Source organism: Artemia sp. Qi Xiang Cuo, chromosome 4, assembly GCF_049724085.1.
Source record: "Artemia sp. Qi Xiang Cuo chromosome 4, ASM4972408v1, whole genome shotgun sequence".
NCBI classification, from domain to species: Eukaryota; Metazoa; Arthropoda; class Branchiopoda; order Anostraca; family Artemiidae; genus Artemia; species Artemia sp. Qi Xiang Cuo.
Genome location: NC_142797.1, coordinates 83,605,436 through 83,619,235, shown reverse-complemented (window position 1 = coordinate 83,619,235; position 13,800 = coordinate 83,605,436). Strand labels below are relative to the sequence as shown.

Below are 13,800 nucleotides of genomic sequence, written 5' to 3'. Positions count from 1 at the left end.
TGAATAATATAAGAACTAGGATCATTATACATATTTTAAAGTAAGAATTGTTTTCTTAACATGTCTCCTTATCAGGTGCCACAATTCTAAATTTTTACCACCTTTTTTTATGCTGATTACGAATATAACAATCATTTTTGTCAGAAATGAATTTTAGCCCCCCCCCTAACCTAACCTAACGTAACCCCCACCCCCAAATGTGCAAATATATATACTGATTTGACATATATAGGGGGGGGGCTAAAATTCATTTCCAACATAATTGATTATTATATTTGTAATCAGCATAAAAAAAGGCATCAAATGGTATATTCACTTTATTTGTAAGTAAATAATATGATTTGGTAAAAATTTACCTTCATTTGCAACAAAAATGATTATTATATTTGGAAAGAGCATCAAAAAAGCCATTGAGTAGTATGTTTACTTTATTTATAAGTTAATAACATGAACTGCAAAATATTTACCAAAAATACTTTTCTTGTGCTTCCCAGAAAATCCATTTTGTAAAGTTTCACTTTTATTCACTTTTAGGTACTTTAAAACAGCTTCCCAGGACATACTTTAGTACTTTCCTGTTATATGGGCCTATCTAAAAAGTCAAGTTTGGTTAATGCTAATGAAATGAAATAAAATAGGATGAATATATACTAGTTTATAAACAAATTTGGGCTATATATTTGCACATTAGGGGATTGGGTGGATAAAGCATTGTATATATTAAATACGTAACCTAACCTAGGTACTTTTTCCCCCCTAAACCCCAGAAAACAATAGTTTAAATATCATATATGCAATGAAAATCACACTATGCATTCCATTACTCTATAGAGGTGTCTTGAATTAACCCATAAAAAAAAGGGTTTTTCATGACTGGTTTCCTTGTAAAGGCCCATATAAGGGGAAAGTACCCATACTTTAGTATATAGATTAATCTCTAAAAGTTTCATTTTCCTAACCTAACCTTTTTCTAAGAAAGCAAGAAGTACCTAAACTAGGATTTTACTGTATTTGGCTTGACTCCAGCCTTTATGTGTTTCCATATGTCCAACTACAAAAGCTCTTACATCTTCTTTCTGTTACTCTGACTCCATTCAGCAAAATACTTTTCCCTTTACTTCATTTAAGCAGAAGATCTGTTTTGTAATGTTTCTTGTTTATAATAAAGATTTTTGAAGGTCACCAAAGATCAGTGACCTCTAGAGGAAGAAGTAGTAGAGGTGGGTATTTCAAATACCTTCTTGGGATATACGTTAGTCTGTAGATCCATCCCTGATCATTTTACTAATATAACCACTTTTCAAGAAAGCAAAAAGTAGCTTGTCTAGAATAAAAAAAAAAAAAAAAAAAACTCTTCACAGCCCTGGTGCTATGTACAAAGATAGTATTGATGCAGTTAGGGTATGATGGAATGTTTGCAGTTAGTTCTGTGTTAAATCTGGAATTAACAAGAGTTATGCCTTACCCCATTTATACAGATTAATTTGGTGGACTGTGCCCCTAGAAACTCAGCAAAGGCTACAGGAGAACATGATGTCAAATGGGAAGGTGACACTCTCTCTGACTTAGATTCTGTTTTTTATGGTTTTGAGAGTTCAGGGTGCAAGAATTATTTTCGAAATTAATGTTAAGAAGACTGAGTAGCTCGAGTTAGGAATGCATGAGGGTGAGCTGGTTATGTAAGGTAACTAGAAGACCAAGTGAGTAGACAGGTCTGCTTGCCTAGATGGTGTTATTATTAATAAAAATTTGGGTACCAGTTACATCAGACATAGAATAGCCTAGACACTAGGGTGGTCCTTAGGAAATTGAAAATTTTTTTAAACTCTTTTTTATGGGGGATGGTCTGAAATGATTCCATTCTGATTATAATTGAATAATAAACAAATATTTTAGTATTATTTTCAATTTCAAAGATCCCTACCATAACTATTAGAAATGTGTAAGTGAGCTTTGTTAAAAAAATGTACAATAATGCCATTTAATTAAATAATATCAAACATGATTGTTGAGTTGCTGTACACAAAACAGAAAATAAGTAATTGGCAATAGTCTCCAGCAATAATAATAGTGTCCACTGACTTCAATTGTCAAACTACACAGTTCACATATGGGCTTCAGACTGGTTCATCAGTGTCTTTTTGGTTGATCACTGTAATGCTGTCAGTACTCCCTGACAACTAGCAACAGGAACTGTTTCTGTTCTTCAGATGTTGTGTGCAGTTTGTTATAGTCATCCATCAGTGCAACACCCCATTCTGCAATGTCATTGATTACCCTCATGCTGTGCACTATATTTTTAACTGCCTGGTAGTCTTCATCAACTGATGACAAATCAATCTTCTTAGTTATGAATGATGAAGGCAGTCCGGCAATGCTAAAGAATCTATTGGTATTCTGCGTGACAAAGTTTTCTAAGTTCTTCTCCCCCAGTGTCAATGGGTCCACTGTTATTCTCTTCAGAGGGTGCTCTGCTCCTGATGTTTGCAGAGCTGTAACCATATTATGTTTGGTGTCATTTGATACATTGTCATCAAAGAAGGCAAGGGCGATCAATTCCTCCAATAAGTACCATAGGTGTCTTATTATTTTGTTCATGGCAGTTTTTGATATTGATTCTGATATTTTCTTGTAGCTCTAGATGTCCTTGAGAAGTTTGAGGTCAATGAAAGGGGCTGATGGTGCTGACTGCCTGAAACCATACTTTCACGTAGATGATCACAGTGAATTGACAAATATCAGCAAGAGCCTTTTTTTGCCTTTTTGTGAGTTTGAACTGACTTCTGAACATCCAGATCTTTAGTGCATAGATGGCCTTTGCCATCCACCTTGCTTGATGCAGCCCAGCTGGAGCTCTGAATGAGATTCCCTTAGATGGTGTGCCACCAAGGAATATGATTGCCAAGTCTAAAAGTTCATGGTAATCATCACAGGGTTGATACGCTAGTGTCTGCATCTCAGCAAATGCTATGATATCTGTGATTACATGTGAAACAGCTGTAAACACGCACTCGTCTGATGAAGCAGTCTGAAAGTCTGCTCTGTTAATAAACTGTCAGATGTTCTTTAAATGGTTGAAAATGGTTATCTCTGGGCCTTTGCTAGGAACAAGGCAATCAAGAACCACTGCTTGTAAGACTACTTCTAAGATATGATGTTGACAAGCAAACCAAAGCATGTCCTTGTCAAGTTTTTGTTCCAGAAGGATACAAGCACCATTTCTTGGACCAGAATTGACAGATGTGGTGTCAAGATACATGCACTTTACATTATCTGTAATGTTCCAAGCCACAGCTGCTTCAAAAACTGCTGCCACAGAAGCTTGGCCAGTTCCCAGGGCTAGCTTTAGAACACCAAGAAGCTGATCTACACCTGCTCTGGAGACCAAAATTGGGAGAGCGATTGACAATCTGTCTGCTGCAGATATCTTCTAGGAGTTTTCCATCCCAGTGAATAGTTAGAGGAACTGTTGGTTTAAACTCCTGTCATAGATTTTCAGCTATTACCTGGCACTGCTTCATCCTGTATCTGCAAATTGAAGAGCAATTGACATTTTATTCTGCAGGATCATGACCATGGTGTTGCAAAGTTGGAACAAGAAGTAATGCAGCACTTCTGTCATTAACTTTAGCCATATCCAGACAGGCTGACATTTTGTCATCCAATATGTATACTCTTCCTCTTTTTTGATGTTTTGCTGAGATTGACGGTTTTATATCTTCTGTTTTGGGGGCTTTAATTTCTTGACCTTTGTTGTTGTCGGATAATAATTCCAGTGTTCTTTTCTCTTGTTTCTCTTTCTTGCCTCTCCTTCTTAATTCTTATGTCATGGTACTCTTTTCTTTTCTGAGATGATGCTCTTTTTATTTCTAAAACCTTGTCAACACTGCCCATCTTTCCACGGCATCCTGGTTCTTGCTGCACTAACAGAAACTCACAGTCTTCTTGAATATGTATCATCTCCATTGTGTTGGCATGGGCAATGTCAAACAAAACGTCCAGGTCCACTCTCCCCGCTTCTTCCTTCTTTTTCAGTGTCTCAGAATGCTTAGCTTTGTTTTCTTTATTTCTCTTCAGGTTGTCATATTCCTTAAAGAGACACTGAATTTTGTTTATCACATGTTTCTTGAGCCTTGTTGGAATGTGTGCTTTGCCCAAACTGCAAGAACCTTATTGGCTGTGGAATGTGCTGCTTCACAGACTGTCTTGTTTGTCACTTGCTTGTAGTGATAGAATAGCACCATGACCTCCTTCTTTGATGGTAGTTTTGTTGAAATCAGAGTGTCTGACAATTGCCCGATGAGCCATATGTCTGTTTAACTTTTTTTAGTTGGTTTTAATATTGCATCAGTACTGTCACTTGTACAAACCATGCAGTCCATGCTGTCACCCATTGCTGTGTCAGTGTCAGTGTATATGCAACAAAGTATCATATTAATAAGGTTACCTATATCAGTGTGAAGCATAATTAATATTATTGTATCCATAAAACTAATAAAAACTTGAAATTTGCATTTTCACTTGCATTGCATACAACAAAATGGCGTCTTGTGTTGAAATGCAATGTGGGAAGCCTACAGATAAATAAGTAAATAAGTCCAGCAGTTCAGAAAGCTACCATGCTGTACTATATTGTAGTGTTGACTGTTGAAACGTTGAAAACTGTGCAAGACATGCAGCAATGAGCATGCAGTGACCAAAAATTTTAATCTCTGGTAGGGACCTCTTAATGTCAATATATTTGGCTCTTTTTTGGGATTCTGTGGTATTTTAACAATAGAAACAAAATTAGGGGGTGCCTGCTGAAGAAATCCTACTTTGAAAAATAAGTACCACCCTATTAGACACATGGTTTTTTTTCTTGCAGTTGGAAAATGTTTGGAAAAATAGGAAGATCTGTCTGGACTAAGACTAGAAAACTGGAAGACACAGTATTGACCTGTGGTCAACCATACTTCTAAGAAAGTTGGAGTTTTTAAAGATTAAGGAAGATATATTAGATGTTTTCCAGCTGAAGTGTCTTTGAATAGCTCCAGGTTCTCTTTTGAATTGCCATGTGTCAAGCAAGAAGCTGTCAAAGAAAATGTGATGTGATCTCATTTTCTAGGGCTATACTGACAGAAAGCTTATGATGGTTAGATAATGTTTTAAGATCTAGGATGATAGTTTGTCAGAAATCATTCTGTTTGGCATTGTATCTGAGGTTACTTGTTGGAAAGAAGTCACAAGAAAGTATTTAAATAATTCAGAACTTTTTGGGAGGAGTAAAGAGTGACGTGCTGAAAAGATTGATTGAGAAAGTGTGTGTAGCTGTTTATGTAATTGGCCACATAGTGTATGTGGCCTCAGAAAGTTTAGTCCTGTAAAGAGCTATCAGAAGCCGTAGGAGCAGCTGCAGGATTTTGCTTACCACTGGCTAGTGTAGTTTAAGGTAATAAATCATCACTTTGGTATCAAAAGGCTGTATCTCCATAATTGTAAATTTTAAGAAGAGCAAATAAAAAACCAGACAACTTTTTTTATTTCCCCTCTGATAACCATAAAACAAAAACAGATTGATATTTAAAATCAATGCAAATCAATCTAAAATGTATACTTCATCTGGTTTTAAAAAGGGTTAAGGCCATATCCTTCAGGCAAAATATTATATTTTTGACACTTGAGGGGTTTAAGAAATATTTGATTCTTTAATGGCTCACCTTTTGAATATCCTCTTTTGTTCAAAATGCCTCACTGACAGTTCCAGTGAGTAGCTTCTATTATTCAACATGGTGATGTCAAAACAAAGATAAACCTGTTCCCTCCCTATAATGACTCAAAGGACACATAGAAAAACTTAGCCTAAAACACATAATTTTTCAGGCAAAGATCTTGTCTTTCAGGCAAAATATTCATTGGATATTTTAATTTGACTCTTCAGAGGCTCAATATATGTTTGTCAAACAGATTGTGGTAACAAAGTTTAAGTAAGGAATGAATTGCCCAATAGTGACCAAAACTCTAAAAAGCTGAATTTTGGTAACAAAAGATCCATCAAAAGAATTGGATTTTAATGGTGATTGGAAATATAAAATACATTAAGTTTAATGTTACCCATGAAAAGTTACAAAGTTGAGAAAATTTGCCTGATTTTCGAAATAGGGGTGTGAAAACCTTTGAAAAGTCAAGGAATATTAATGAAAATTGCACCAGCAGATTTTAGAGAACCCTAATATATTGGTTTCAAGCTTTCATCTTCAAGGAATTTTGTATTTATTTTTTTTTTTTGTGAGAAGAAAGATCTTGGATGTGTGCTTGTTTATTTTTTTTTTCAGGGGTGATATTGAACCAATAGTTTTAGAGAGAGCTACTTCAAACAGAAATTGAAAGTTCTGCTGCCTCTTTTAACTGACCAAAAATATTGGTGAGCAACTAGCTCCCCTTCCTTCCCCCTTTTTCTTAAAGTCATCAGACCAAAATTTTTGAGGTAGCATTTCATTCAGCACAGTTGAAATGTTCAGTTTAGGTATGTATAAGCCTTTGGGGATGACATGACCTTCCACAACTCCTTGGGGAAAGGGCTGTAAATAAAGAAATTTGCTGTTTTTTATATGTAGTATTTGTTATTGGGATGTACAGACATTTTTTTAGGGGGGGACTCCATGGGGGGAATTTTTTACAGAAAGAAGTTTCCATGGTAGGGGAAGTTCCTGGGGGTGAACCTTCTAGGGGACATTTTACCTGGGGGAGAGGAATTTTCCAGAATTGCTATATGAAATTCTTTTTACTTGCCTTACTTTTTCTTTGGTGACTAAATTTTTCTGGAGAAATTTTCAGTTTGATTGGAATTGTCTGGGCAGGAATTTTCCCAAGGGGGGAGGGAATTTTCCAGGGAAGAAATTCTCTGTCAGTGAATTTTCCATAAGGAAAATTCTCAATGATGGAATTTTCTCAAGAGAAACTTTTCATTGGGGGGGGGGGGAGTATTTTGGGGGAAAATATCCAGAGAAGGGGATTTTCATTACAATTTGACAAACAATCAGAAATTAAATTAGAAACAGTTTTTTTTTCAAATGAAGATTAGCAATGAAGAATTTTCTACAAATTGCCTGCTGGAAATTCTCTGGAGATAGTTTTCAGAAGGATGGAATTGTCCTGGGGAGGTTTAACACAGGAGGAATTTTGTGGGGGGGGGGCTGTTTTCTGGCATTATTTGAAAAGATGATAAGAAATTAAATAAAAACGTAACTATATCCAACTGAAAGAAAAGAGTACCGGTAACACTAAAATTTAAAACAAGCAGAAACTATTCCATATATGAGGGAGTTATCCCCTCCTCTGTACTTTGCTTTTTAAACTAAAGTCTGACTTTTCTTTCAATTCTTTCAGATCAACTGCTGAAATACAAGGGCTGTTTAACTAGAATAAGAAGCTTTTTTAAAGTAGTAAAAAAACTTTAATGTGAAGACGTTTTGGATATGAAACAAGTAGTGAAAATTCCGACTCACCAAAGTGGCAGTACTCTTGACATGATCTTTACGAACTTGGCAGATCTTTATAACGCTCCCCGATCTCTAGGTCCCCTTCAGAATTCTGACCATTTTATAATTTTCTGGGAAGCACAAGCAAGTATCCCACAACCAAAACGAACAAACACCACAATTCGGCCCATCATAAGGTCTTCAATAGCCCAATTTGGTCGCTGGATTGGTACTTACGATTTTGAGGACATTTGTGCGGAGGCCAACATTAATGTCAAAGTCAGCAAACTGAACAGCCTTCTGTTGGAAAAGTTCCACGATTTTTTTTCCAATAAAAGTTATTACAGTTTGTGACACTGACAAACCATGGATCACTCGCAAACTCAAGCAGATGATAAAAACTTGCTGTAGTCTCCACAAAGCTGGAGATCAAGCGGCTGCAGCCAGTTTGCATAACAGAATTGTGAAGTTAAACAGACTAGCCCAAAGACAGTATGTAAAAGAGGAAATAACGCCATTACTACACATTGACCCTCACAAATGGCACTCCTCGGTCAAAACCCTTGCAGGGAAATCAACGCCAAAGGACCTGAGACTACTCAAAGATGACGGCACACTGACATCAGCTACTGAAGTGAACAATTTTTTTCTGCGGCATATGCACCACATACCCATCAATCACAAACTCAGAAATTGAGAGTATCATTGCTGACACCGGGACTGATGAGATATGTGAAGTATCTGAATATGCCGTCTTTAAGGAACTTCAGAAACTGAAAGTAAACTGTGCGTCTTACACTGGTGAACTCCCTGTCAAGTTGTTACGCGAGTTCTCCATCTTTCTCGCAAAGCCATTCAGCTCTATTATTAACCAGTGTTTTCGCGAACAAGTGTTCCCCAGTGTTTGGAAGAGAGCTTATGTGCGCGTAATTCCAAAAGTGAAAAACCCGAAATCTTGCGACCAACTCCGCCCAATTTCGATAGTTCCGAACCTCTCCTAGGTTGCGGAATCATTTATATATCATAAACTTATGTCACAAATCCAGGGCTCTCTTGATCCATACCAAACGGGTGCTTGAAATGTAGTAGTACAATTGTTTATCTTGTGCGTCTGCATCACCTTATTGTTGAGTGACTTGACCAAGGAGGCACAATTGTAGATCTCCTCCTAGCTGACTATAGAAAAGCCTTTGACTTGATACGCCATTATACTGCAGTGAACAATCTGAAGGTTATGGATGCTTGCAGACATATTCTCTTATTAATAATAGATTTTTTGCGCGACCGACTTTAGAGTGTATATGGTCTCTACCCGGGTGATACTGATTCGGAATGGTCTGAGCTTACGTTTGGTGCCCCACAAGGCACTAAACTCGCTGCCTTGTTGTTCTTGGCAGTGATCAACTTTGTCCTTGCCGATTTTGATGAATGGTTCAAATTCGTAGATGACCTTTCCACCCTCTTAAAATACCTCATTGAGAAGTCTCAAACTGTTCCCCAGTTCAGTGAATCATTTATCGACAACTTTAGAGACCAGTGTTCTGAAAACAGCCTCCAAATCAACGAAACAAAAACCAAAATTCTTAGATTTAACCCTCTCAAAAGGGATTTTCAGTGCCCCCCTCCACCATACCAAAGTGTATCGTCGGCAGTTATTCTCGGCGTTACGTTCAGCGTTGACTGTTCGTTTAGCCTCCACGTCCAAGAGGTAGTGAAAAAGGCGAACTGTGCCATGCGTACCCTTTTACTGATGCGAAGATTTGGTTTTTCAGTGCCGCAGTTGAAAACAGCCTACCTGACATATATTCGCCCGATATTAGAGTATGCGTGCCCTGTATGGGGTCCACAGGTTCAGAACACTGCCTATATGAGCGAAGTACTCGAATCAGTCCAGAAATGAACGGTGAAGGCCATACTGTCTGATCAGTACACCGATTACGAATCAGCACTGTCTCAACTAAATTTGCCGTCACTCCACGATCGCCGTTTTCAACTTATCTGTAAATTTGGCCAGTTTCTTCTGACAAGTGATAAACACAGAAATATATTGCCCCCAATGCTGACATAAAAAGTAACTACAAGATCAAAAGCAACAAAGCTAGCCCAGCCCAAGTGTCGCACTAATCGCTTCAGCAATTCGTTTGTGCCTTTTTATGTTTCTGTCTACAATAAGTGACATGTGTATTAATTTTTTTGTGTCTTTTTTTACTTTGTAAATAATAGCGCGATTTAGTCGGGATTTAAACCCTGACTACGAAAGCTTTTATGTTAATAAATGATTCTGAAGACAAGGTATTGAGGAGAGAGCAGCTCCCTGTAAATATGGAATACTTCCTGTTAGTTTTCAATACTTCCTGTTAGATTGTTTGATTTATATTTAAGAAATGATGTCAGATAGTGGAAAAGTTTGTTACAATTTTAAATCCTTTTAGGTCTTGCTGAACTGGCACATAGAGAATATCAAGCTGGAGATTATGAAAATGCAGAAAGGCATTGTCTGTTGCTGTGGCGTCAGGATCCCACAAATACAGGAGTTCTTCTGTTACTATCCTCTATATATTTTCAATGTAGAAAATATGACAAGTATGAATACATTATTTCTTTCGCTTGTGACTTGGAACTTAGAAACTTTATGAATCGTTTTGCAGAAAAATCTGCTATCAATAAGGTTTTTTTTGGATCACCTGTAAAATTTGCTTAATTACTAAAATAGTAACAATTTTTTTTTCTCACTCATATACAGAAGAAAAAAAAAATGTAAAGTTCAAAAGAAGAAAAGAAGAACAAAACTAAAATTAATAGAGAAGACAGGAATAATCAACAAAACACAAATAATAAAAAAAATGTTAGAAACAGGTTTTTTAGCAACAATAGTTCTTGCTAAAAAACCTGTTTATACTATTGAAAACACTACATGTGTAATCGAATTTTCCCAACCTTTTCATCAATTAACAGTATGCAGCCTTGGAAAACTATCTCATTAAGCTGTATTCATCTGTAAACTTACAATCTACATAAACTATTAGTAAGATTTTAAGTAAATGTCCATTAAAATTTGCTCTATCACTAAAAAAAAACTGTGTCTGCATCTGTGTTGGCACAAAACAGAAGAAGTTAAATTGTTTTTGTAACTGGCTACGTAACTGTGCCAGTGCCAGTTGAACTGTGTAACTGGCACTGTAACTGTGCCAGTTGAACTCCTCATTAAATTACTGAAAGAATACTAACCTTTCATAGCCAAGCCAATTGCATCAGTAATAAACCAGGGTTTCATATAACAATTATTTTCAAAGATGTGGAAAGCTGCGTATGTCCATGTCATACCATCTGATTTATTTTGCTTGCTTAATATAGGCTACTATTGACTGAGGGTTTGTTTTATTTACTTGACTTTGTTGTTATAAATGAGTATTTTTAACCTAGGCTATTCGTATTTTAATTTATTTGTTATGACTGACTGTACAGTAAGTAGTCTTGTCACCCCTGACCTAAATAATTGTAGTGTAAGGATACTGGCCCTAGAAGTAGAAAGTCCAAACTAGACCAGTAACCCCTGATATTTGGGAGTTGAACAGTTATTTAAAAAAAAATGTTTGGAAACCTTCAGAAACATGAATTTAGGGGCCGTTATGGCTCAATGCTAGAAAGACTTGGATCAGATGGATCTACTATTAGCTGCGTTTTTTTTCGAAGTTCCGTGTTTCATGGTTCATGTTCCAAGTTTCATGTTCTAGCCCAAAAACGCAGTTTTTGTCGCTTTCGTGTTCTCTGTCCATGTTCCTGGTTGAACGTCTAAAAACGTATTTTAGGAAAAGTGGCAAAATATTCAAAACTGTGGAAACATGTGCAAAAATTCTGAGCTTTTTACTTGCCTGTTTTCTTGAACACATATGTTTCACCTTGGCCTCTATTCAAAAACACATATTCAGCAGGATCTATGTCCATTTTCTTCCCTTCCATCTTATCCTTTCTTTTGTCATCTACAGATAACTTTTTTCTATCTGGATAGGGACCAATCGAACACGCAACACGCACAAAGAGCAAGTTCCAAGTTTGAGGAAACAGACAGTCGAACAGGCAACATGATGTTTCGTGTTTTGCAAAAAAACGAAGTTTTGTTAAAACATGCTGTTACGTGTTTTGTCGAAAACGCAAAAATGGCAAAACACGATTAAATCACGGAACCAACCACGCAAAAAAAAACGCCACTATTGTAGTAGCTGTGAACCAATCAGTAGCTACTGCTATACTTGTCCTGGAATTGTCCTGGAAAGTAGTTGTCTGCTTATTCTGATCTCTTATCAAAGCAATACAAGTTATTGTAAGACTCCAATCAATTTTAAATAGTTTGGCAAAACAAACTAAAAAAGTTAATCATGAACGAGATAGGTTAATCCTTTATGGTTTCAAATAATCTGCTAAACTTTCCATCAGCTAATAATATGTAGATTAGAAGAATTGTAAGATGAAGGTATGTTTTTTCTTCCTTAGCATAGAAAAGCTTACAATCTACCTAGACCAGTGCTATTCCATGTCTTGATGCCTGGTCTGCTTATCTATCTTGACTTTCTGGTGTTTATCTTTGTATTTTAAGCCTTTTGATTGAATTTTTATTCAGGGATAAAATGAAAGGGCTATGGGTATGCTTGAAAGCCTTGAAAGCTATTTATAACAACATGTAAGTATAAAACTCAGTAAGACACTTGGGGGAAAGAATGTGCTCACAAGTATTTAAAAGTGAGGGGTAGACTTAAAAGAAGAAATTAAAAAGAATGACTGGGCAGCTGTTCCTGTAAACAGAAAGGATGAGTGAAACTACCAAATTGGTAGTTTGGGTAGAAACTACCCAAAAGAGATCACCTCCTCCCACAAAGGAAAATAATAATTGGAGTGTCAATGAAGAATCAGAATCAATACTTTGCTTTATGGCCCCCCTTCCTTGAAAAGAAAGGCTCTGCCATGAGAAAAGCTTATTTGAAAGGGCGTTCTTCTAGTTCAAATATCTGCACAAAGTGCTTGGAGAAACGTACTTCTTCTCAAAAATATGGATTGTAGTCTATTGATCTTGGTTGACAGATATAAACTCCAAAACTTGTCCAATGATGTCAATATGAAGGGCATACGGTCTCTAGATTTTTTGCCTTCCCCCACACCACCCCCAGATTTTGAAAAGTACCTTTTTGATGAGTTCCCATTGAAAAATACTTTTTTCTATTTTCATTTGAAAAATCGAAAACATTTCAAATCTCCCCCCGCCTTAAGATGATAAAAATTAATTTTTGCTCCTCTCTAAATCTCCACTCTAAATCTCCACTAGATTGACGCCACTGGTAACGCTATCCGTTAGAGGGTGTTGGTATTTTGGCCAAGACTAGCACCATTTTTTAATACTTTTGATTGGTCCTTTGAGAATCTTATAAGTTTTTTTGTTACCTCAGTACTGAATTTTTGATAATAACCTTATATAACCAGCTCACTCTCATGTATTCCTAACTTGAGCTACTCAGTCTTCTTAGCATTAATTTCCTAACCAATTCTTGCATGTTGAACTCTCAAAACCTTAAAAAACAGAATCTAAGTAAGGGAGAGTGTCACCTTCCCATTTGACATCATGTTCTCTTGTAGCCTTTGCTGAGTTTCTAGGGGCAATTATCTTTTGTGACCTTTAAAAATTTTTGTTATAAACATGAAACATTACAAGACAGATCTTCTGCTTAAATGAAGTAAAGGGAAACGTATTTTGCTGAATGCAGTCAATGTTACTTATCTATCTCAATAATCAGAGAATCAAAAGATGTACTTTCATTTGTGGCGTCATTTGCCTATTGTCACCTTTTTATGAAGTCCTCCCTCCAGCAACATTGCACTGAAACCAATCGCCTCCGAAACCAATCGTCTGAAATGTCTTAAGGTTTCAACCCTCTTCATCTACGTAGCTGTGCTTCTGCTATACCCTTATTTGGATGTCATGAAATTTGAGTTTGCTTTTTTTGCAAAGGGGGTGGGTTTTACAACATTGTTGTTTTTTAGGGGATTTATGTAATAGAAAGTAATTACATGAGAAGTACAAAGATATTATTAATTTACGTTTTGGAATTTGGTGTGCAAATGGTGGCCACTTTACTGCCAATTTTCATCTAATGAAAATTTTGCAGTACATGACATATCACCTCCTCTGTTCATACTAAAACATTAAAATAAAGGCCAAACTCTTTAGAAATATCTAAAGGTTTGCATAAGTATGCACTTAAAACTAAGTATATCAGTTGAAATACTCTTTCAAAGGTCGGAGTAATCATTTAAGATAAATAGATTATCAAAAAATTTTTGTAAAAGAAGG

The 13,800-nt window shown here is 36.3% G+C and overlaps 2 protein-coding genes across 2 annotated transcripts in view; both read left to right on the top strand.

Moving 5' to 3' along the window:
- LOC148953538 (uncharacterized) overlaps nucleotides 1–13,800 on the top strand; it is a 48,218-nt gene that overhangs the window by 2,636 nt on the left and 31,782 nt on the right. Inside the window, exon 2 of the mRNA XM_089088000.1 lies at nucleotides 9,893–10,043. Within this exon, the coding sequence (XP_088944126.1) occupies nucleotides 9,893–10,043 (151 nt within the window). The remainder of the gene's footprint in view (nucleotides 1–9,892; nucleotides 10,044–13,800) is intronic.
- On the top strand, nucleotides 7,852–9,360 carry LOC148953539 (uncharacterized). Its single transcript, XM_089087324.1, has 2 exons — nucleotides 7,852–8,094; nucleotides 8,755–9,360. The coding sequence occupies exons 1-2, from the start codon at nucleotides 7,852–7,854 to the stop codon at nucleotides 9,358–9,360; spliced, it is 849 nt and encodes a 282-aa protein (XP_088943450.1).